Source organism: Rhinopithecus roxellana, chromosome 4 (genome assembly GCF_007565055.1).
Source record: "Rhinopithecus roxellana isolate Shanxi Qingling chromosome 4, ASM756505v1, whole genome shotgun sequence".
Taxonomy (NCBI): domain Eukaryota; kingdom Metazoa; phylum Chordata; class Mammalia; order Primates; family Cercopithecidae; genus Rhinopithecus; species Rhinopithecus roxellana.
This window is the reverse complement of record NC_044552.1, coordinates 74,066,116-74,091,762: the sequence shown is the minus strand read 5'-3', so window position 1 is coordinate 74,091,762 and position 25,647 is coordinate 74,066,116. Positions and strand designations below refer to the sequence as shown.

At 41.2% G+C, this 25,647-nt stretch overlaps 1 protein-coding gene across 4 annotated transcripts in view; it reads left to right on the top strand.

Moving 5' to 3' along the window:
• Nucleotides 1–25,647, top strand: part of ARMC2 (armadillo repeat containing 2) — a 180,399-nt gene that overhangs the window by 76,992 nt on the left and 77,760 nt on the right. For all 4 annotated transcript variants that reach the window (XM_030928187.1, XM_030928185.1, XM_030928188.1 and 1 more), the window contains 2 exons: nt 5,072–5,217; nt 13,717–13,816. In XM_030928187.1, the coding sequence (XP_030784047.1) occupies nt 5,072–5,217; nt 13,717–13,816 (246 nt within the window). The remainder of the gene's footprint in view (nt 1–5,071; nt 5,218–13,716; nt 13,817–25,647) is intronic.

The window sequence follows — 25,647 nt, the reverse complement described above, 5'->3', positions numbered from 1 at the left end:
ACCTTAGTTTCCCTTTTGCCCTAAACATCACCTAACAATTGCTCATAAGCAAGGAAACTTACATTTGTATTAGTTCTCTTTGTGGATTATCAGTGTCATTTTCTTCTCTTTTTTCTTCTTCCTACTGGCTGCCTTCAGGATTGCAAGTCCCACAGGATTGCAAGTTAGGAGATGGGGAAAAAGATAGGAATTAAAACTTGTGTTTTTCAGTGTGCTATTTCTTGGTGAAATGCTACTTAAGAGGTTGGGAATTTCTCTACTAAGTCCTTTAGAGACTAAACAAGTATCTAGGTGTTCATTTAACTTAGACTTTTTTAAAGTAAGGGATTGGAGGTGGTTTGAAAGATGATATACAATAAAAAAGAAAAATACGTGTTTAAGTTTGTGCATTTATAAATAATACAAATTAGAATAGAAAGTTAAGAAAGAAATGGATGCACACCTCCAAGCATAAAAAGCTCGGGCTTTGGTTAACTCCTGCTTTGGGGGTGGGCCCAGTGGGTGGGCTTTCCTTGGGGGCGGGAAATAAAGACCCTGCTGTAGCGCACAGAACTCATTGATAATTCTCACAGACTTATCTCTGTTCAACTGAGAGTTCTTGTGTGTTTTTTTTTTTTTTTTTTTTTTTTTTAAATTTTGACTTGTATGTAATGAATTCAAAAGTTGGAGCAAAATTCAGAGTTAAATGGGTCGGCTTGGAACTTGCCTTTACTGTGACCACGTGATTTAGCTAGACTCTTCTCCCCGCCCCCCCCCCCCCCTTTTTTTTTTTTTTTGCATTTTTTTCCAGAAAAGGCCACTGGTCTGAGCATTCAGGGCCCCACCATCACCCCACAGTGAGACTGGTGGCTCTCAGAGGTTGGTGACAAGTCTCTCAAGATAGAGGGCCTTCAGAGCTGCGTCTGAAGCTCTGATCCTTCCCCCTCAGGGCTTTAGGCCCTGGTTCACCCAGGCCTCTGCTAAGCTCCTGCACTTTCTTGCCAGAGGTGTCTTACAGGGAAAAACCTCCCTTTTGTTGCTCCTGTCCCTTCTTTCTTTCTTCCCCCTCCTCATTCCCCTCTTCCTCCACCTTCTCATTCACTCATCCAGCCCTCTGGCAGCTGAACATTTAAGAGCTTTTTATGAGCACATTTGTTGTCCTCTGAGTAGAAAGAGGAGTAAGAAGTGGTTTGTACCTAGAGGAGCTCACCATGGGAGAGAAGATGCCTGAAGACAAGTGACAGTGCTTCTGTGATGGGGGTTGTAGAGGCAGGAACAGGATGCTTTGGTAACTGGAAGAGGAAGCGACTGATCAGCCTCAGAAAGGACTTCATAGAGAAGTTATCTTGAACTGGGTTTTGAAAAATGAGCAGGAGGCCAGGCACAGTGGCTCATGCCTGTGATCCCAGCACTTTGGGAGGCCAAGGTGGGCAGATCACTTGAGGTCAGGAGTTCAGGACCAGCCTGGCCAACATGCAAAAGCGTGTCTCTACTAAAAATACAAAAATTAGCGGGGTGTGGTGGTGCTTGCCTGTAATCCCAGCTACTCGGGAGGCTGAGGCAGGAGCATCGCTTGAACCCGGGAGGCGGAGGTTGCAGTAAGCCGAGATTGAGACTCCGTCTCGAAAAAGAAAAAAGAAAAGAAAAATGAGCAGGAGATGGCCAGGGGGAGAAGGGGTGGCAGAGTGTAATTGAGGACACTCTGGACGGAGGAAGCTGCCTATTCAAAGACATGGCGTCATGAAGGGATGAAGACCTCATGTAGTGCAGTCTGAAGGATGGCCAGGGTGGTGCGGAGGCAAAGGAGATGAGTTTGGAGGGATGAACCGCACTTCAGAGACTGAGGAACCGTTAGGCTACGGGTGCTACTGGCTGGGCTGGAATTCACAGGAGGCCTTTGAACAGGGAAGGCGTGGCTTTCAGATGCCCCCTCTGGCAGCAGTGAGCAGCTGTGGGGGCGAACTGTGGAAGGAGCCCATCCAGGGGGCTGTAGAGTTTGGGTAAGAGATGAAGTAAGCTTAAACTGAACCAGTGACGCTGGTGATGCAGAGAAGGGGTGAACATGTGACCAGTAAGGTGGGGAAAGGGGTAGGGCCTGGGAGGGAGTTTAGGAGCCTAGAAAGGGGCTGCTGTCAGAAATGAGATAGGCTAGAGAACAAATACACAGAGGCCAGTCCCCTTCCAGAGAGTTCATTTTTCTTTCATCCATTATTTTTCACTCCTCTGCTTTGAAACAAATCTTAAAATCTGTCCACCTCAGAGATATTGTCTGCTTAGCCCATAGTGTTCTGATATCCCAGTCTTTCCTTTGTAGATGTTATCCCCTTCATTCATTTCATTAATAAATGCCTATTGAGTGCCCACCATGTACCAGGCACTGGACTTGGAGCTGGATGCACAGTGGTGAAAAGGATGAACAAGGTTTATGCCCTTACTGAAGCTTCTAGTCCGGAGGAGTAGACAGACAGTAAAACATAATATTAAATAACCTAGCATTAAGTAGAGTTTATGGTGGCATATATGGTATGAGATGAAGCTTGATGGTTTGAGAAGGACCAGATCTATTGATCCTTGTAGACCATGGTCAGGGAACTGAATATTATCCTGGGAGCTATGGACAAAAAGCCAATATGGCTTGGAGTAACAGAAAGCAGAAAGGGTCCTAGGATTCTGGGATGTCTCTGCTTGAGCAACTAGGTTGATGGTGTCATCTATTGAGCTATTGCTGTGTATTTTTCAAATGCATGGTGTATGTTTCATGCACGTTATTTCTACCAGCACCACAAATGACAAATTTGTGTCAAATGTGAGGTATTGTATCAACTCAACTGTGTGTATCACGTGCAGGTAGGGATTTCAGTCAGATGACATGTCGCATATAAATGTGGACTTTCTCTCCTGACTTGGGTTATTTATGAAAGTTATGTATGTGGGGCAGAAGAACCTTGCACTGTCTAAACTTTTGCTAATGAGGTGAGAATAAGGCCTGAGAAGGAGAAAAAATTGAGATTGAAACAAGAAAATAAAAGCTCCTAAGGAAACTATGGTCCGTTCTGCTGGCAGTGTCCCTTGCCAGAGGTTAGATGTGGGGAGCACGAGGATGACTATGGACTGGGATGCCCCATCTTTGATGCCTTGGGGCCAGGGAAAAGGAACTATTGGTGTGCAGTGACTGGAATGGGTATTTCATGGTTTCCTATGGTGTCCGTCTGCCTGGGAGTCACACAGGCATCTGTACTCTTCGGTCTCCATGGAAGAGAGTTTTGAGGCATCCTCTGAATTAATGTAAACCAGTAGTGCTCCAGTGCCTAGGCTGTCTCAGGAGAATAGGTAGAAAGGGGGTCAGATGATGAGACTTTTCCATTTTATGACAGCAATGGAATTCCTAGAATGGTTCATTAGTCTTCACAAAAGATCGATTCCTGGCTGGGCGCAGTGGCTCACCCCTGTGATCCCAGAGGTTTGGGAGGCTGAGGTGGTTGGATCACTTGAGGCCAGAAGTTCGAGACCAGCCTGCCAACATGGTGAAACCTTATCTCTACTAAAAATACAAAAATTAGCCAGGCGTGGTGGCATGTGCCTGTAATTCCAGCTACTTGGGAGGCTGAGGCAGGAGAATTGCTTGAATGGGGGAGGCAGAGGTTGCAGTGAGCCAAGATCCTGTCACTGCACTCTAGCCTGGATGACAAAGGAAGACTCTGTCTCCAAAAAAAAAAAAAAAGAAAAAGAAAAAGTCAGTTCCTTAGCTTAGAAGACTACATTGTTATATTGTGCAAATCTGTGGAGTTAAGTGGAATACTCAAGTAGTTTGTTTCACCTCCAGTGTTTGGGATATCTGAAACTTTCAGGGAAGAATTTACAGAATCATTGTATAATTGAATTGATTGCAAAAGACTTGTATACATTTATTTGAAGCATTTTTTTTTTTAACATTTCTGTGTTTTCAGGGTAGTCAGTTATATTTTAATGTATCTTTTTGTTGCTGCTGTTAAGAGGAAAAACTAATCATGTCATCTTAAGAATTGTTTTTAGAAGTTTATATACTATGGCTATAATGATGCTTTATGTTTACATGATGCTTTACAGTATTAGATAAGTAATAAAAACAGTGCTACATGGTTCCATTTGCTACACACAACCCCCCCACCCCCAGAGGTGAGCAGTGCTTGTCACCCACTTTTCACAGATGAGGAAATGGGGAAGTGGAGGAAGGAGTGGCTGCCCCTAGGCACTTCACTAGGAAGAGATATGGGACTTGAATCCCTGTCATTTGACTCTAAAGTGATGGCAGCAATGCCATTCACACATCTCATCTCATTGAATCCTTACAACTACTAGGCAAGTATCATCACCTCTACTTTACTGAATGAGAAAAATGACTCTGGGAGGTTAAGTAACTAACCCAGGCTGATGGGTGGTGGGGCTGAACTGGCTCTTAACCAGTAGCTTGCCTGCAGTGTCCCACAAGGAAGGAGCACACTGCATATTAAAATTATTACATAACAACATTCATTTTATGATTTACTGAACTCTTCTTGACTCTTTGGCAAAGGTAAAGTAGATGCTTTCTTGAAAAAATTTTTTTTTTTTTTAACAAAATAAGACAAATTTGTGAGATCTTAATACTTGCCTCTTGGGAGAGAATGAGAGTAAAGATCTTAAATATTCCTTGGCCACATCATTATCTGATGCTATTTATAAAAGCATAGAACAATCAGACAAGAATACCTATAAAATTTAAAAAAAAAAAAAGAAAAACAACAAAAAGTTTCTAATCTGCAGAACTGACGTGGCTATCACAGGGCCAGCTGAAGATCTTAGGACTGTTAAACCTAGATGATGATTTGTTTAACCCTGGGTTTGGGGTATACCAATTGCTTACAAAGATTAATATTTCATTCTTTACTTTTCAACCAAATTAGGCTTTCTTTGTTTTCATTTGTTGCTACTTGTGCTGGTGGGAGAGGCATAGCGGGAGCTTCACTTAGCTACTGATATAAGGAAATTTATGAGATGAATTGTACTCTGCTGCTTCTTGTGGTTATATTTTTTCAGTTTAAAAAAAAATGGCACAAGTATGCTTTTATCCTAGGTGACTGCTACGTTGAGAAACTTGGTTGATTCACCATTAGTAAGAACTAAGTTCCTAAGCATCAGTGCCCTTCCCCAGCTCTGCACGGCGATGGAACAGTACATGGGTGACAAGGATGTCTGTACCAATATTGCCAGAATATTCAGGTAGGTAGACTAAGATGTGAAGTAGCCTTACAAAAATGCTAATGCTTAGATTTTGGGTTATCTTTAATATTTGCTTGTGTGACTGGCAAGAAATCCTTTTTCTTCTTTTTACTTCACCTGCCAGAAAGGGTAAATCTAGTGGTCCCAGTTGAAAATGAACAATTCAAACAAATGACTCCATTGTCTATATGATTCTATTGTGATTCTAAACTCATTGGTTGTTAAGTCGTTTTAGTTCTTTGGTGAGTGGTGAGCTCCGTGTGTGTGTTTAATCTTCCTCTCAGTTTATTTGAGATTTAAAAAACTGTATACAAAACACAGCAAACGTTCCAGTTTGCTAGGAAATAAACAAGAGTTTTAACTCAAAGAAGGGGATCAATGCTTAGAAAGTCTGATCTGACTTTGTAATAGAAGGTTATTCTATTTCAGCTATTTGAACTTTGGCTCAGGCTTTCACTGGTCATGTCTACACTTACTTTATTTCTTCCAGAAATAATGATCATTTGAATCCAGGTTGCCTCAAGCAAGATGTTGTTAAATTTCAGAGCTGTCTTTATGCATTTCTGTTTCCTCCCGTGCTGCTCTTTGTCAGTGTTTTTACATAATGATTCTTCTCGGGAGCCTGGGGCTTTTCTTGAACTATAACGTTGTAGTTGTAAAGAAAAGCAAACTTCCCTGAAGACTGAATTGGTACTTGACCCCCGGACCCCTGTATGAGGATGTGAGTCCAAATCTGATTTTTTTAAACGAATGTCAACTTGAAGTGTAGATTAAATGGTACACAGGTTTGTTATGTGGGTAAATTGTATGACGTGGAGGATTGGGGTCTCAACAATCATGTTACCTGGGCAGTCAGCATAGTACCCAACAGGTGGTACTTCAGCCCCAGCCCCCTCCTTCCCTCCAGATCTGATCTTTTTCTACTGCACTTCCCTGAGCTTTGTTCTGGATTCCCTGCCTGGCCTTCAAATCTCTCACTTTTTTTCTCCCTTAAGATCCAAACTCTTGGTCAGGCACAGTGGCTCATACCTGTAATCCCAGAACTTTGGGAGGCCAAGGTGGGGGATCACTTGAGTCCAATAATCTGGGACCAGCCTGGGCAACATGGCGAAACCCCATCTCTAGCGCCCTCCCCAACCCCTGCCAAAAAATTAGCCAGGCATGATGGTGTGTGACTGTAGTCCCAGCCACTTGAGAGGCTGAGGTGGGAGGATTGCTTGAGTCTGGAAGGTGGATGTTGCAGTAAGCCAAGATAGTGCCACTTGCACTCCAGCCTGGCCAACAGAGCAAGACCCTATCTTAAAAAAAAAAAAAAGAAAGAAAAAGAAAAAGACAAAAGACAAAAGAAAAAAGAACCCAAACTCTTCTTGTTCTTTTCCCTTCCTTATGAACTTATTATTTTGTATTGATCTCTCTTTAAAAATATTTACTTATTTATTTATATATTTTAGCTGTCTCCTACAGGAAGGATATCCAAGAATCTTGATGAACATTAAGACTAGGAGTTTGTCTATAGATGCTCTTGGATTTTCTATGCAAATTATCTGCATATAAATTTTTTTTCAATTACTGTAACTCTGTCCCCATCCTCATCTCTTCTTTAGTGCATCCTCATCTCTTCTTTAGTTTAGGAGTTCAGTACAACATTGTGAGTGTTGGGCCTGTTGTCTTCTGACTTTAAAGGAAATATTTTCATGGTTTTACTAGTTGAAAATAATATTTGTTGTAGGTTTTCATAACTACCTTTAGAAGATTAATGATTTTTTTCTTATTAATGGGTATTAAGTTTTGTCAAATGCTTGCCCTGAATCTTCTTTTTTTTTAACTTTTATTTTAGGTTCAGGGGTACATGTGAAGGTTTGTTACATAGGTAAACTCATGTCACAGGGGTTTGTGGTACAGATTATTTCATCACCCAGGAATTAAACCCAGTATCCAATAGTTAAAAGAGTTATCTTTTCTGCTCCACTCCCTCCTCGCACCCTCCACCCTCAAGTAAACCCCAACATCTGTTGTTTTCTTCTTTGTGTTCATAAGTTCTTATCATTTAGCTCCCACTTATAAGTGAGAACATGTGGTATTTGCTTTTCTTTTCCTGCGCTAGTTTGCTGAGCTAATAGCCTCCAGGTCCATCCATGTTCACGCACAAGACATGATCTCATTCTTTTTTATAGCTGTATAGTATTCCATGGTGTATAGGTACCACGTTTTCTTTATCCAATCTGTCAATGATGGGCATTTAGGTTGATTTCATGTCTTCGCTATTGTGAATAGTGCTGCAATGAACATTAGTGTGCATGTATCTTTATGGTAGAATGATTTATTTTCCTCTGGGTATATACCCAGTAATAGGATTGCTGGGTTAAATGGTAGTTCTGCTTTTAGCTCATTGAGGAATCACCGTACTGCTCTACACAATGATTGAACTAATTTATACTCCTACCAACAGTGTATGAGTGTTCTCTTTTTTCTGCAACCTTACCAGCAACTGTTATTTTTTGACTTTTTAATAATTACCATTCTGACTGGTATGAGATGGTATCTCATTGTAGTTTTGATTTGTATTGCTCTAATGATCTGTGATATTGACCTTTTTTTCATATGCTTGTTGGCCACATGTGTGTCTTCTTTTGAAAAGTGTTTGTTCATGTCCTTTGCCCACTTTTTTTTTTTTTTTTTGGAGACAGAGTTTTGTTCTTGTTGCCCAGGCTGGAGTGCAATGGGGTGATCTCAGCTCATTGTAACCTCTGCCTCCCAGGTTCAAGTGATTCTCCTGCCTCAGCCTCCCAAGTAGCTGGGATTACAGGTGTGCACCACCACACCCAGCTGATTTTTTGTATTTTTAGTAGAGACAGGTTTTCTCCATGTTGCTCAGGCTGGTCTCGAACACCTGACCTGAGGTGATCCACCCACCTCAGCCTCTCAAAGTACTGGGATTACGGGCATGAGCCACTGCACCCGGCCCTTTGCCCACTTTTTGGTGGGGTTGTTTTCTCTTGTAAATTTGTTTAAGTTCCTTATATGTCCTGGATATTAAACCTTTGACAGATGCATAGTTTGCAAATATTTTCTCTAATTCTTTAGGTTGATAGTTTCTTTTGCTGTGAAGAAGCTCTTAAATTTAATTAGATGCCATTTGTCAATTTTTGCTTTTGTTGCATTTGCTTTTAGTGTCTTTGTCATGAAATCTTTGCTCGTTCCTATGTCCAGGATAGTATTGCCTAGGTTATCTTCCAGGGTCTTTATAGTTTTGGGTTTTACATTTAGTCTTTTTTTTTTTTTTGGAGACAGAGTCTAGCTCAGTCGCCCAGGCTGGAGTGCAGTGGCGCGATCTCGGCTCACTGCAAGCTCCGCCTCCCGGGTTCACGCCATTCTCCTGCCTCAGCCTCCCGAGTAGCTGGGACTACAGGCGCCTGCCACTACACCCAGCTAATTTTTTTTGTATTTTTAGTAGAGACAGGGTTTCACGTGTTTGCCAGGATGGTCTTGATCTCCTGACCTCGTGATCCGCCCATCTCAGCCTCCCAAAGTGTTGGGATTACAGGCGTGAGCCACCACGCCTGGCTACATTTAGTCTTTGATCCATCCTGAGTTGATTTTTGTATATAGTGAAAGGAAGGGGTCTGGCTTCAGTCGTCTGCATATGACTAGCCTGTTACCCCATGATTATTTATTAAATAGGGAGTCTTTTCTCCATTGCTTGTTTTTGTCAGCTTTGTTGAAGATCATGTGGTTGTAGGTGTGCAGCCTTATTTTTGGGCTCTCTGTTCTGTTCCCTTGGTCCATGTGCCTGTTTTCGTACCAGTACCATGCTGTTTTGGTTACCATAGCCCTGTAGTACAGTTTGAATTAGGCAATGTGATGCCTCTAGCTTTGTTCTTTTTCCATAGGATTCCTTGGGTTTTGGGGCTCTTTTTCAGTTCCATGTAAATTTTAAAATAGTTTTTTTTTTTTTTTTTTCTAGTTCTGTGAAGAGTGTCATTGGTAGTTTGATAGGAACAGCATTGAATCTGTAAATTGCTTTAGGCAGTATGGCCATTTTAACGGTATGAATTCTTCCTATCCATAAGCATGGGATGTTTTCCCATTTGTTTTTGTCTTCTCTGATTTCTCTGAGTAGTGTTTTGTAATTCTCATTGTCGAGCTCTTTCACCTCCCTGGTTAGCTGTGTTCTCAGGTATATTATTCTTTTTGTGGCAATTGTGAATGGAATGGCCTTTCTGATTCGGCTGTCTGCTTGGCTGTTGTTGATGTATAGGAATGCTAGTGATTTTTGTACATTGATTTTGTATCCTGGAACTGCCGAAGTTGTTTATCAGCTGAAGGAGGTTTTGGGCTGAGACGATGGGATTTTCTAGAAGTAGAATCATCTGTAAGTGTTGGGCCTGTTGTCTTTCTTCTGACTCTAAAGGAAATAGTTTCATGGTTACACCAGCTGAAAATAATATTTGTTGTAGGTTTTCTTAAGTACCCTTCTGCAAACAGAGATAGTTTAACTTCCTTTCTGTTTGGATGCCCTTTATTTCTTTCTCTTGACTGATTGCTCTGGCTAGGACTTCCAATACTGTGTTGCATAGGAATGGTGAGAGAGGGCATCCTTGTCTTGTGCTGTTTTTCTTGGGGCATGCTTCCAGCTTTTGCCCATTTAGTATGATATTGTCTGTGGGTTTGTCATAGATGGCACTTACTGTTTTGAGGTCTGTTCCTTCAATACCTAGTTTTTTGTTTTGTTTTGATTTGTTTTTTTGAAACGGAGTCTCGCTTTGTCATCCAGGCTGGAGTGCAGTGGCGTGATCTTGGCTCACTACAACCTCTGCCTCCCAGGTTCAAGCGATTCTCCTGCCTCAGCCTCCAGAGTAGCTGGGATTACAGGCACGTGCCACCACACCCAGCTAATTTTTGTATTTTTAGTAGAGATGGAGTTTCACCATGCTGTCCAGGCTGGTCTCAAACTCCTGACCTCAGGTGATCCACCTGCCTCAGCCTTCCAAAGTGCTGGATTACAGGCGTGAGCCACCTCACCCAGCATCAGTACCTAGTTTATTGAGAGTTTATAACATGAAGGAGTGTTGAATTTTACTGAAAGCCTTTTCTGTGTCTATTGAGATAATCATGTGGTTTTTGTCTTTAGTTGTGTGTGATAAATCACATTTACCTGAATTGCTTTTGATTATGGATTTTCTTTTTTAAATCTGCTAATATAGTAAATTACATTAATAAAGTTTCTCAAGTTAAGCCATTATATGTTGCTGGGTTTGGTTAACTAATATTTTGTTTAGGATTTGTCATTGGTGGTCATGAGTTACACTGACCTATATTTTTCCTTTCTCATATTGTCCTTGTCTGGGTTTAGTGTTAAGTTTATACCAGCTCATAAAATGGGTTGGGAGGTAATCCAATTTTTTTCTCTTTCCTAGAAGAATCTGTAAAAAGCTGATCTGCTTCTTGAAAAGTTTTAAAAACTTGCCCAAAATGCTATTTTTATCCAGGGTATATATGTGTGTATGTGTGTGTGAATATTGTTGACTACTGATTCAATTTCTTCCTACGTGGTTATATGTTTCTTATTTCTACTTGATTCAGTTTCAGAAGGTTAAGTTTTTGTAGGAATTTGATAAATTTCTCTAAGTTTTCAAATAATATAAAAGTTGCGGCCGGGCGCGGTGGCTCAAGCCTGTAATCCCAGCACTTTGGGAGGCCGAGACGGGCGAATCACGAGGTCAGGAGTTCGAGACCATCCTGGCTAACACGGTGAAACCCCGTCTCTACTAAAAAATACAAAAAGCTAGCCGGGCGAGGTGGCTGGCGCCTGTAGTCCCAGCTACTCAGGAGGCTGAGGCAGGAGAATGGCGTAAACCCGGGAGGTGGAGCTTGCAGTGAGCTGAGATCTGGCCACTGCACTCCAGGCCGGGCGACAGAGCGAGACTCCGTCTCAAAAAAAAAAAAAAAAACAAAAAAAAACAAAAAAAAACAAAAACAAAAAAAAAAAAAAAAAAAAAAAAAAAAAAAAAAAGTTGCTCCAACTATTCTCTTACTATTATTCTAATCTCTGTTGTATCTCTAATTATGTCCCCTTTTATTTATTTTACCTATTTAACAGATAGTTGTATAGCACTTACAACATGCTAGGCAATATTCAGAATATTTTCCTAATATGAATTCATTTCATCCTTATAACAACTTTTTAAGATATGTGTTATTATTGTCATTATCTTTTTACATATGAGGAAATTGAGGCATAGAGAAATTTAGTTATTTTCCTGAGATCACACAACTAGTATGTCATAGAGCTGCAGTTCAAACCGTAGTCTGGCTCTAGAATTCATACTTTGAACCACTATGTTACCCTGCCTCTTCATTGTTAATATTGACTTTCTTTCCTAATTTTGATTGTTCGTGCTGTTTCTCTTTTCTCTTAGTCTTGCAAAATCTTTCCTATTTTATTAGCTTTTACCAAGAACAAATATATTTATTGACCCACTGTATTGTATGTTTGCTTCATGTCTTATTTCTTCTGCTCTTATCCTTATGAATCATTTTCTTCTACTCTTTGAATATATCATATTTTTCTTCTAATTATTTTAGTAAAAAACATAATTCCTTTCTTTTCAGCCTCCTTAAACCTATAAAATTTCCTTTAAATATTAATTAGAGGAATTTAGTATTTACAAGTTTTTTTTGTGTGTGTGTGTGTTTTCTTGGTTTTTTTTGAGACGGAGCCTCGCTCTGTCGCCTGGGCTGGAGTGCAGTGGCCGGATCTCAGCTCACTGCAAGCTCCGCCTCCCGGGTTTACGCCATTCTCCTGCCTCAGCCTCCCGAGTAGCTGGGACTACAGGCGCCCACCACCTCGCCTGGCTAGTTTTTTGTATTTTTTAGTAGAGACGGGGTTTCACCGTGTTAGCCAGGATGGTCTCGATCTCCTGACCTCGTGATCTGCCCATCTCGGCCTCCCAAAGTGCTGGGATTACAGGCTTGAGCCACCGCGCCTAGCCTTTTTTTTTTTTTTTTTTTTTTTTTTTTTTTTTTTTTTTTTTGAGACAAGGTCTCACTCTGTTGCCCAGGCTGGAGTGCACTGTTATGATCTCGGCTCACTGCAACTTTCGCCTCCCAGGTTCAAGCGATTCTCCTGCCTCAACCTCTGCAGTAGCTGGGACTACTCCAGAGGCAGCTGGGACTACTCCGGTGGCATGCGCCACCATGCCCAGCTAATTTTTGTATGTTTTAGTAGAGACGGGGTTTCACCATGTTGGCCAGGCTGGTCTTGAACTCCTGGCCTCGAGTGATCCTCCTGTCTCGGCCTCCCAAAGTGCTGGGATTACAGACGTGAGCCACTGTGCCTGGCCCATCTTATGAGTTTTGATTTGTAATATTTTTATTACTTGTATTTAAGTATTTCTTTTGTAATTTTCATGCTTCTTTGACCTATAAATTAGGTGTTCTTACATTTCCAAAAAAAAAAATTTTTTTAATTTATTTTTTAAATGGTGCGTAATTTAATTGCACTTTGACCAGAGAATGTGGTCTTTGAGATACCAGTTCTTTGAAAATTTACTGAGGCTTATTTATGGCCTCGTATGTGGTCAAGTTTTTAACATATTAATGCTATTTTACCTATTGATTCATCAGTTAGGAAGAAATATATGAACATCTCCTGATTTGTTGTGGGTTTGTCAATATTGCCTTATGGGTTTGCTTGCTTGCTTGCTTACTTGCTTTAGAAATTCTGAAGCTGTTTTCAAGGCTTCCTGTCTTAAGGTTGGTCTATTTTGCCTAATATTAATATAACACTACCAATCTACTGTATTAAAGCAGTTTTGTTTGTTTGTTTGTTTTGAATGTATAGGTTTGTTTGTTTGTTTGTTTTGAGGCAGAGTCTCTCCCCATTGCCCAGTCTGGAGTGCAGTGGTGCAATCTCAGCTCACTACAACCTCTGCCTCCTGGGTTCAAGCAGTTCTGCCTCCGCCTCCAGAGCAGCTGGGATTACAGGCACATGCCACCACACCCAGCTAATTTTTGTATTTTTGTAGAGATGGGGTTTCACTATGTTGGCTAGGCTGGTCGCAAGCTCCTGACCTCAAGTAACCCACCTGCCTCAGCCTTCCAAAGTGCTGGGATTGCAGGCATGAGGCACCGTGCCTGGCCTACAAAAGTAGTTTTACATTTGCTTCTGATGTGGTGCCAGGAGACTCACTGGTATCCAACCAGATTTCATATAAATTTCGTGTAAGTTTGTGTTTTCTGAACTACATGGATAGTGTAAATTCACACCACATACATATAAGTTACCTTTTAAATTTCTCTGGATCCATCTCTCTAGAGTTTATAGCAGATAGCAAGCCTCCTTGCAGCTTCCCTGAACTGATATGTAGAGTATTTTTAGACTCCTTTTCTTGAACTGGGCAATGTTTTGAAGGTCTGCATTTAAAGTGATACTATGTGTACTTGAATTTTGCAGAAAAACAAAGTTTACCTTTATTTTCCCATTTGGCATTTCTGCAGCAAACTTACTTCTTACCGTGACTGCTGTGCAGCCTTGGCCAGCTATTCCAGATGTTACGCCTTATTTCTGAATCTAATTAACAAATACCAGAAGAAGCAGGTCAGTTCTTCATTCATTTAATTCTTCAATGAGTCTTTACACTAATGTATTTGTGTAAGCCCATTTTGAATGTCTTTATGTTCTGAATGTATAGGTTTCTATAAGAAACTTCCAATAAATGTACTGCCCCGGGTGGCAGTAAGTTATGTATAGGAGTTGAAGGAGTAGTTTGAGTCAGAAATGGAATGTTGATGTTCTAGGAAGTTTCCCGATTTGGGAAGGAAGGTAGTAGATTGTAACAATATTTTTCCTCCCACTGATCTGTAGACAACCTACATGGGAGTCACTTTGGGGTGGGGGTAGGGGTATAACCCCACCCCAAGGGTTATTTCCGTAATGGTTATTTCTTCCAGGTTTCATCCCAGGCTACTGAGTCAGGTGGGTAGGGTAGGACCTATCTGGCCATCTGCATTTTAACAAGAACCACAGGGACTTCTGATGCAAATTAAGGTTTGCAGTTCCCCTGCACTGGATATTCCCTGAAGATTCTTCTAGCCCTTAAGTTCTCTAATTCTTTGACCCCATTGTTTTATTTAAAAGGTAACATTTCTAGGTAAAGTGCTTAAATGAAATAATTTAGTTTTAATGAATCAAGGCAAAAATGTATATAGTTGTTTAAAAAAGAAAGAACTCACAAATGATTTCTCATTAATCAAATCATAATACTTCATACAGATATTAATTTTTTTTTTTTTTTTTTTGAGACGGAATCTCGCTCTGTTGCCCAGGCTGGAGTGCAGTGGCACGATCTCGGCTCACTGCAAGCTCTGCCTCCCAGGTTCACGTCATTCTCCCGCCTCAGCCTCCCGAGTAGCTGGGACTACAGGCGCCCGCCACATGAGGTTTCACCGTGTTAGTCAGGATGGTCTCAATCTCCTGACCTCGTGATCCGCCTGCCTCGGCCTCCCAAAGTGCTGGGTTTACAGGTGTGAGCCACCACACCCGGCCACAAACATTAATTTTTATTTTAAGTTTTTAAGTATTCGTTAAAGCAAAGTCGACTTTTATTCACTTTCATAAATTATTAAAGTGACATCAACTTAGTGAGATATTTTGTCCATTTATACAATAAGTATTCATTTTAAATGTGGTACATTTTCAACATCCTATAGTAAGTTTTACCAGTTTATGGACCAAATAATTTATGTATACACTAACAATATTTTAATCTAAAGCTTTGTGTTTGTTTTATTAACCATATTAAGACCACCTCAAAACATAATCTCTGTTTGTTACTGACTAGCATTGAACTTATTTTTACCCAGCCAAAGACTTCTGCTGAGAATTGTTAAATTTGTCAGGTTTTACCCCAGCTTTAGCCTCCCAAGTAGGGATTACAGGCATGTGACGCCACCCCTGGCTAATTTTTTTTTTTTTTTTGATAGAGACAAGAGTTTTGCCATGTGCTGGGATTACAGGTGTGAGCCACTGTGCCCAGCCCAAAAGAATTCTTTTTCATGTTATACTCAAAAGAGATCTATTTATATATCTTGTTTTATAATTTAATGTTATGAATTTTAATTATAACTTTATTTTCCCATCATTTTTTTTTTTTTTTGCTTTGGTGCTTTGATCTTGGGTGGTGTAGATGTCTTTAATTAGAGAAGATTTATTTGCCTTGCCACTAGAATTTTCAAATATGGACAAAAGAAAATACTTCGTTTAACAGTTTGATTTCGAGTTATGTTATAATCTATAATTTTTTTAAGGAAGAAAATTCATTAATTGAGTACTCACAAATAGTGCTATTGTTTTCTAGCATTACTAGTAGATACTGTTTGTTTCTCTGATTGGAGCTTAGATGATGGCCATATGGAATGAACCAACAAAAATCCTGGTATCTCACCAATATGAGAGACTAGAGATATCAGTATGGCTAAGAGTATGCTTTTTCTAGTTTGAGTAACTAAATGTCCTAAAGTTTTTTTGTTTTTTGTTTTTGTTTTTTAAAATAAAGATGGGAGTCTCACTATGTTGCCCAGGCTGGCCTGGAACTCTTGGGCTCAAGCAATCCTACCACTTCAGCCTCCCAAAGTGCTGGGATTACAGATATGAGCCACTGCACCCAGCCTAAATGTCCTAAAGTTTAAATTGGCATAGAATTTTACTATACTTTTTACTAAACTACTTTTCACATTAGACCAATGGTTATCTGAAAAGCAAAACTCATGTTTAAGAAACCACATTTTTCTCTATTGATGTTAATTACCATTTTATGTTCCTATTGATGTGGTTTGGATCTGTGTCCCAGCCTAAATCTCATGTTGAATTGTAATCCCCTGTATTGGAGGTGGGGCCTGGTGGGAGGTGATTGGATCATGCAGGTGGAGTTCTCATGGATGGATTAGCACCATCCCCCTGGTGCTGTTCTCGTGATAGTGACTGAGTGAGTTTTCATGAGATCTGCTTGTTTAAAAGTGTGTAGCACCTCCCCCTGCTCTGTCTCTTCCTCCTGCTCCGGCCATGTAAGATGTGCCTGCTTCCCTTTCACCTTCCACCATGATTGAAAGTTTCCTGATGCCTCCCCAGAAGCTGAGCAGATGCCAGCAGCATGCTTCCTGTACAGCCTACGGAACCATGAGCCAATTAAATCTCTTTTCTTGATAAATTATCTCATCTGAAGTATTTATTTGGAGCAATGTGAGAACAGACTAAAACACCTATTAAAATTATTTTAGTTTCCAAAGAGGAATAGAGAGCACCTTGTAAACCATGTACAGTAACATGTTTATTCAGGACCATCAAAGAAATGCATATTATCACTTTAATCACTAAACTTAAATCATTGTGGCAAAAATCATATTCAAGTATATTACATGTTTCTCTTCCTTCTTAGAAGATATTAAAACTAACTTAACCTCTTGATAGCAGAGGTCATTATTGTAAGCATTAATTATTGCTCTAGAGGCTATTTGTCCCACATGGGAAACCTGAGTCTGTTGATGAGGTTCTTTAAATGTCTGCATCTTCTTTGTAGATTTTCTCTCTCTTCTTTTTCTATTGGTTGCTACCTCTGCCTTTAGTAATCTTTACTTGCTTTTTTGCAATTATTTGTTTGCAATTAGCAGGAGAACCTCATAACCAAGCTTATTAAAATTAGCCTGTAGTCCCAGCTACTCAGGAGGCTGACACAGGAGAATCGCTTGAACCTGGGAGGTGGAGGCTGCAGTGAGCCAAGATCGTGCCACTGCACTCCAGCCTGGGCGACAGAGGGAGACTCTATCTCAAAAAAAAAAAAAAAAAAAAAGAAGTAACACTGAAGCGGCATCATTGTCGGGGGTGACACCTGAGGTTCATTGCCTCATTCCAAGGAAATCAAGGACATGGACACACATGGAGTGAGGTTAATTGCAGAGGTTTAATAGGCAAAAGAAAGAGAGAGGAGAATAGCCCTCTCTCCTGTGCACGAGAGGCACCCGAGTGGGACTTCTGGCCTCTGCACAGGGTTTTATAGACAGGCTCGAGGAGGCCATGTCTGATCTACACAGGGCCCAAAGATTGGTTGGACCAGGTGTGATGTTTACATAGTACGCAGAGAAGCTGGCCACCCAACCCTAGTCTTCTCATTATACAAATGGGATTTTTGCTTGGCTGGCACCATGTTACCTGCTCTTTACTGCACATGTGGCTGGCAAAGAGAAGGGAAGATGGAGCTGCCATAGTGGACATGCCTAGTCCCAGGTACCCTTTTTCCTATTGGCACAGCTGGCAACATTCACCCGTGCAAGCTTCTAGCCTGCCTTTCTATATCTGCAGCTTGATTTTATAGGCTGCTCTTTGTTAGAAAAGAAATTATTTGGGGGCTGCTTTTCATTAAAAGGAAAACCTTACTGAGGCCCTCCTTACCCTCACTATTTACCTAAATAATTTCTTTTTTAACTCCAGTATCAACACATAAGCCAGGCGTGGTGGTGTGAGTCTCTAGTGAAAGCAGTTGTCCAGCTTGGGCAACAAGATGAAATCCTATCTCAGAGAGAGAGAGAGAGAGAGAGAGAAAAGACTGGCAACATAGACCCCATCTCTATAAACAAAAAATTAGCTGTGCGTGGTGGCACATGCCTGTAGTCCCAGCTACTTGGAAGGCTAAGGTGGGAGGATTGCTTGAGCCCAGGCTGCAGTGAGTCATTGATCACTAGCTAGCTAGCTAGCTAGACAGATAGATATTGTAGACTAAAAACCCTAAAATAAAATTCAATATGAACAGACTTAATGAGAAGAGCCTAAGGGGCTCTGATGAAACTTCTCTGTGACTTCTCCTCTTCAAAGTCAATTTCATATTTCAAGTTGTAACTCTCTTGTCTGCTCCTCTGTGAGGCCTCCCAAGCAAGACCAGTCAATTTCTCCCTCATCAGTGCAACATTTTTAAGACTTTAACACAGCTAGTATCCCAGCTAGTACACTCAGAGCTAAGAACCCAAGCAGTATGTGTATGGCCTTAACCACTTCACTATTATTAAGAAAAACTATACAAATCTTAGAGATAAGGTGTGGAATAGGTGGAGGCATGTCCTGACAAAGGCATGCCAGGGCATTGTTTAATGGCCCAATCAGGGATTAATTCTCTAGGCCAACATACTGGTGTTTGGACTTGCTGTTTACTATTTGGTTAGATCCCAGACACAATAAAGTTACATATTAATTCATAGCTTTCAGTCTGGTAGACAGAATCACCTCAAAAGTTACGGTTTTATTACTTTGTAGGCATTTGTCAGGTTTGTATATAACCTAGAAATCTTGAGTGCTTGTAAATTCCCAATTCTTCAATTGTGCTTGGAACAAACTTTACTGTGATATTGGCCTCCTCATTAATGAGTTAAATACTCTTTAAGTGTGTTCATTTTATGAGCCTATGAGAGTCATGTTTTTAATTTTTAAAAAATTATACTTTGACTCAATACTTATAATAACGATTGAAATGTTGTAGTTTTGACTCATTACTTTGATTTTTTTCTAGCAAGAAAAATACATAACTTATATTTTCCTCAAAACCAAAATATTTTAGAAGAGCAAGGAAAGAGTTTAGGCTACAAGGAAGTAGCTGTGTGTCCCAACTACTTCCTAAAATCATTAACCAGAAGTTCCCGTTAGTCTTCAAAAACACTTCTTTAGTGGTTCTCCAAATGGTTATTATGTAGCTGCCCTACCCACTACTGCGAGTTCCTAAATGACACAGACTTTGTCCTGATAGACCGAGATGATGCTTGGCAAAGTAAGCTCATAAGTGCTGAAAGAAAGAATTCTGAGTATGTGAAATGCTTTGCCACCTGTAAAGTGTTAAAAAAATATTTTTTTCTAATACTCAAGTGCTTCCTCCTTAAATATGTACTTTCTTCTTCCTAGTTTGGAGGAGGATATAATAAGAATTTTTTCCCACAATTTTCACATGGGTGGGCTGCCATAAACAGCAAAACAGAATTCCTTCAGAACAGCATGGCATCTTAGTTTCATGTTTCGCGTGGCCCAGGTGGCTGATCAAATACGATTTGTTTTTCCTCTTAAAGTTCTGATGTGAGTGTATTGATCTGCAATGGTTAGACACTTTGCCACACCTGGGATTTACTTGAATGTTGAGGCTTAGAACTGATCATGGAAACGTGAACCAGCCTTCCAGCAACTTAACAGAATTATTACTTCCTATAATTATTTTTTTTTTCAGCTCTAGGAAACATCCCTGCAAGACTAACTTGGGTTGTAGAGAAATACTTTGGAAGCTTTGTAGTCTCTTAATATACACAGCCATTGCCAAATGATTAGACAATCAGAGTCAGTAGACCTTCCCTGTTTTTGTTCTGGGAGGTTAATATTGCTTCTGTCTTGAAAGCCTGAGGACTACATTTAGAATCAGCATAGGTTTCATTTTTCTAAGATGCACTTTTAAATCAAATCATGTTTATGGCTAATCACGTTTTCAAAAAACGTAGAAACAGAAATCTAAAAAGAACAAGAAAGAGAAGGAAAAAAACCCTTTATAGTGATAAATGAAATGTCACCTACACACGCCTCTTGAACTGATCTTATCAGCGGATGGGGAGCTTCACAGGAAGCTGCCGGTCGCTGCTGCCGTCCACCAAGGGGGAAATCCTGTTTTGAACCAGGTAGCACCAGGGCTGGTTGCTGTTGGAAGAAAGTAGAATATTTCCTCTCCATCTGCTGTTGTTTTCCATCAAAGGGGAAAAAAATTAGAATTACATGAGAAGATACCAAAAGTCACAAAATTTTCCATTATTTTTACATTCTTTTTCTCTTGTCAAGGTAAAGTCTGATTTCAACATATGGGAAGTCTGAATATACTTTACATATTCAAGTATATAAAGTCTAAATCAAGTCCATCGACAGGAGGGGTTGTGGAGTGGTTTCACTTTTATTTTCTACACATCTATGCTGTGAGGATTATTGAGGAGCAGGGGTTTATATTTACAAGTATTCCTATTATTTTTTAAAAAGCATTATTACAAAGACAAATAATGGATATTCAAGTGGTGAGAGTTCTGATTTTTTCTTGATTTAAATCAGAGTGGCTCCCCAATTTGGCTTATCGTCAGATTCACCTGGGGAGCTTTAAAAATACAGGTGCTCAGCTGGGCACAGGTGGCTCAGGTTGGCCTGTAATCCCAGTGCTTTGGGAGGCTGCGGCAGGTGGATTGTCTGAACTCAGGAGTTCGAGACCAGCCTGGGCAACATGGTAAACCTCTGTCTCTACAAAAACAATAAAAAAAAAACCCTGCAAAAATTAGCTGGGTTTGGTGGCCCATGCCTGTAATCCCAGCTACCTGGGAGGATGAGGCAGGAGAATCACTTGAGCCTGAGAGATGGAGGTTGCACTGAGCTGAAATCGAGTCACTGCACTGCAGCCTAGTTACACCGTGAAACCCTTTCTCCCAAAAACAAAACACGACAAAACAAGAAGAACCCTTAAGCCTATTTTCCACTTAAAATTTGGGTTTAATTAAAAATTTTGTTTTAATTTAAAAATAGAAATACAGGTGCTCAGGCCCCACCCAGAGAGATTCTGATTCATGTCTGGGATGGGGCCCAATAACTTACTTTTAAGAGACTTCTCAGGTGACTCAAATGAGCAGCAGGTTTTGAGACCTATGGTATAACTTACTAAGGTGGTTCTTTAAAACCATTTTCTCCAGTATTGACAGCAGAGGGGTTCCCATAAAACCTCAAAAGATTTTAAAGTGATTAATCAAATCAGCCACACAGGGTCAGTCTTTCTCCACAGGAGCACAGCTGACAGTGGCTCTTCCTGACAAAGTAGGAACCAAGTTGACAAGACCCACCAGGTGCTGATATAGGCTTCCCAGTAAGTGGTAAGAACCACTGGCCCTTTGCCTTTTGCACAGGCAGCTGAGGAATGATTTCTTAGCTGGAGAACACAGGATGGTACATTAGTCTTTTCCACAAATGTTCGCTGCCAGACTTGTGTCAAAATAAGTCCTGGGACCAAACCTAGTTTGAAGGTGCCCATCACACTGACGAGGCTTTAAGCACTGGCCAGAGTGGCTCCCCCAGGAGAGAGGAGCACAGGCTCTACTCCTCAGGACCCTTTGAGCCGCCTGTCCAAGGGAGGGTGCCTTCAGTTCAGTTGGCTAGACAAGCTGCAAGTTGTTGGTTCATTTGTTAGGTTAAACAAGCTCCAAATTTCATCTTTAAAATAATTACTATTCCTGCAGATGTCCTGTTTTGAGACAGTGCAGTATATACCCATATCTAAATGTAGTTTGCAACATTAAATTGAGAGTGATGAGTTCACTTAGAATATGGTCTGCTTTACACTGCCTCTGTTTGCACAATGGCCCTCAGTGAAGTGGGCCTCCTTTTCCATCTGTATGTGATGGTTGTGTGCATGGCCTGGGTTTCTGGCTCACCAATAGTCTCAACGAAAAGGCATCTACTCCTCCCAGCTCCTATAAATGACTTCCGCAGGGAGAACAAGGGAAACTTCTTCTTATCTATGTAGTTAATTTGTCCAAGATCCGTGATGCAACTAGTAACTCCAGTTCCCACACACACACAAACTGAGATGAAACAGCCTCTCGGTCGGCTTGAGGCTGTATGAAAGCTAAACTTTAGAGTTAGGTAAAATATCTATTAAAAACACTGGCCAAAATTCAATTAAATGACAAATCTCATTTAAGAAATGTGCACATATTGTCCGCTTTATGGTGTAAACTGCATTTGGTACAAAACAAATGTGCAAACAGATGGGCTTAATAACGAAGGAGGGAGTGGGGTTGCTATCAGCCTTTGGGAGGCAGAGCCTGCCTCAGGAGGTGCCTCTGACGTCAGTGTTGCTACATTTAGCATCTCAGGAAAATACGTTTGGGTTTGTTTTTTGGAAGAACATGAAGGGATTTTCCCCATTTCTTCTGTAAATATCTGCTGGGCAAGAGATCTGGTAAAATGCCTCAAATAAGACTTTCAAAAGACTGGCAATATTTTTCAAAGGTCTTGATAAAAAAAAAACAATCTTTGTCTACATTCCTATCACATGTATCCATTGACCCACTGTCTATTTAACTCTCTCCATGTGTAGATATGGTTAATTTCTTGTTTCTTTTACCACAGAGCTTCCAGATGCAGCAGGACTGTCGTCACAGTCTTTGCAAACCCTGGGAACTGCCAGACTCGTTCTTGGTTGTGCTGCTCTTAAAGTCCCACCTCTCATTCTGTTTAGACTGCTATAGGCATAAGCTGCTGTCTTCAGCCATGTATGCATGCACAGTGAACACTGATTTGGAATGCTTAGCCACCGTGGTGTCAGAAATGAGAGCTGGAATGTCTGAACAGTGTGGGCTGAAAGCAAAACCAACTGCCATTTTTCTAGCTGTTCATCTTGAATGTAACCACAGCCTTTCAGCATTCCAGAGAGAAGGTGCCTTCTCTTTCCCTCCATCCTCTTTGGGCCATCGAGGATTGGTTAGGAAGGTGCCTCCACCCCTTCCCCTGGTGCCTTTGTAAGGCGACTTGGCTCCCAGCTTGCCCTCTGCCTCCTCCCTGACAGGAGCACGCCCCATGGCTATCTTCCCAGGCCCTCTGCAGGCACATTCCCAGTGGGTGCCGAGAGCATTGGACTGAGCTTGCTCCTTTTTTCAGCCTTGGCCTTGGTCTGCGCCCCTGACCGGGCAGGCTGCACAATACGCCCTTAGCTTGTTCATTCTTTCCAGCTCCTGCTGGCTTTGCCCTTGTGGAACTGGCTCTTTCCTTGCTCAGCACGGAACCCAAATGGCTGATTTATGTCTGCTGGCTTGAAAAAGAACCGAGCACAGTGAAATTCTAGCATTGCCCTGGTACTTTGGAGTGACATTCAAAGGCATATCGTGGGTGCTCAATAAATGATTGCCAATAGAATGGATAGATGGATGGGGGAATCAAGCATAATCTCTTCTGGTTTTAAAATGATTTTCTGCTTAGATTCTTGGCTTTGAGTCTCCAACATTTCAGATTCTTCTATTTTATGTAGTTAAACACATAGGCAAACTCTTGACCCACTTTCGGTGCCCTATGGTCAGTTGGCATTTTTGCGGTAGTGCACAGTCTGTCTTCCACTTTGCTAAAATTTATCTGTTCTTCAAGCCACCTGCAAGCTCACTTAATGTTTGGGTTTTGTTTGAGGGTGGGAAGTTGGATAAACAAAGCAAATTGTAAATGCTGATTCAGCTCTCAGGCACGAGAAGTTTGTAACCATATTTTAAACAGGGCATTTTGATTAATTTTCTGGTTAATAGAGGGTTCAGATTTTAAGCATATTTACATCCCCTTCCATTTCAACCCATTCTTACAAATCTTCCTAAAATGTTTTCCTTTGCTTAGTGGAAGCAGTTCCCTCCTAAGTGGAGTCTGCTGAACATAGTTTATTTTTTCTGTGACAGCTTGATATTGTTTCTTCCCCACAGTCAACATTATGCACATGAGTTATTTTAAGGTACGGTAGGAAGGGTGTGGGAGTCGGGGAGGAATGTGTTCACTTTGGCTGGCCGTGGGCAGAGAGTAATGTGAGGTAGCACAGAAGTGGTCGCACGGGGCCAGATGGTGCATTAGATGCTGGCTTTGACATTCATTTAATAGGCAGTAGATGTTTTTGAGCAAAGGGAAGAGCTGTGCTTCAAGAAGTGGTGTTAGGGTTGACGGCAGAGGGAGGAGCCTGGAAAGGGCCTCTGACAACAGTCTACAGGCAGATTAGATCCATGGGCAGGAGGGAGCTGGGGGTCATTTTGAGACGACAGGTTCGAGGAGACTTGGTGACTGCTTGGTGAGGGGATGAGACAGAGAGGAATCAGAGATGCTGGGGCTGGGGAACAGGGAAGATGATGATGATGAGCAATGAGGAGTTGGGCTGAAGGTGGTTTTGGAAACCATCTGTGTGTACAGATCCTGCCTCTTCTCTTCACCAGTGTTTGACTTTGGGCTTACTTAATGAGTCTCCTGAAGCCTCAGTTCCAACATCTCCAAATAGGGGTAAAAATGTCTTTCATTGGCTTTAGGCCAATGTCTCTCCCATGGAAAGTAACATGCAACGGCTGCTGCCAATGCTGCCACCATTGGAACTCAACATAGACCATCCTGGTGAGCAGTGCCCTGTTCCTGGCTTTATTCCAGTTAAAGTAATTTCATTCACAGGCTTGTGGGGCCCATTCAGGTTGAGTAACTTGCTTGCTCACTGGGGCACAACATCTGCGAAACTAATGACAATATCCCCCAGGCTCTAACCGGAAAGCTCTGTTGAGGTCAATCTTCTTCCTCTAGGTGTACCTGTTTGTCTAAGCTCTGGTTGGCTGTAGCTGTTGCTAGGCTGATTCTGTTTTAAGTAAAATTAGAAAGTCGATATGAACTGGTTATACTAGACTGCCTTCTTTAGGAAAAAAAAAAAGATCTCTCTTGATTCATCTTCATTTTGCTATTTCAAAACCACATAGTTATGATATGAATATGCAACATTGTGTTAAATTTAATAAAAATGCTATAAAAGTGGAGTGTTAATTTATAGATGATTCTCAGATATTGTCTAAGAATAAAGGAGAGAATCTGTGCCTCAAAGGAGAGCTGCATATTGATGAAATCGTTTTCTGCTGTGGAATTGGTGCTCTCTCTAAATAGATGATTTTGGCCTTGGTTTAATTTTTACAGATCTTTATAGAATATTAAGTAATATTTTATAGACTTGAGATGGCTCGGGCTGTGGAACAGTAGATAATCTCTTCATGATCCCGCCCAACGCAGACCTTGGTTCAGTTGGGAGGACCTTGGAGTGCACAGTTTGGGAGCAGAGGCCACCCATGGTGAGGAGAGGGGCCTTGGAAAGCTGTCTGGCTCAGCCTCCTTCAGGATTCCAGACGAGTCAAGACAAGCCCTTGCATGGAGATAAGAAAACACTACCTCTGCTGACCTCCTGTGAGTCGGCTTCTATTTTGGCCTCTTTCATGCTCCCTAGATCCATGTAGAATATATTTAAGAAAGGTGGGGGGGAAGAAAAAGAAGAAGTACCATAGCCAACCCTGAAAAACAGGACAAAAACAGTAAGCAGAGATAGCAGTTGCTGGAAGTTTGGTGCTGCAGACGGTGCAATCTGCCATCCCATTTGTTGATCTCGCATGCCATGCTTCAGTTGGCACCACGGCTGCCAGGAACCACCCCCTCCTTTTCCATCTGAAGCAGGAAAAGCAGTATTATAACAGTGTTAACTCTTCCTGCCCTACAGCCTAGAGCTTCTTCTTCTGCACTGGAGGCTTAATAATCTTGGCCACATTAGTACCTACAGAGATGACAGAATGGAAGAATTTTAGAAGAGTAAGGGGCCTGAGGGAATTTTTAGAAAAAGAAAAGCA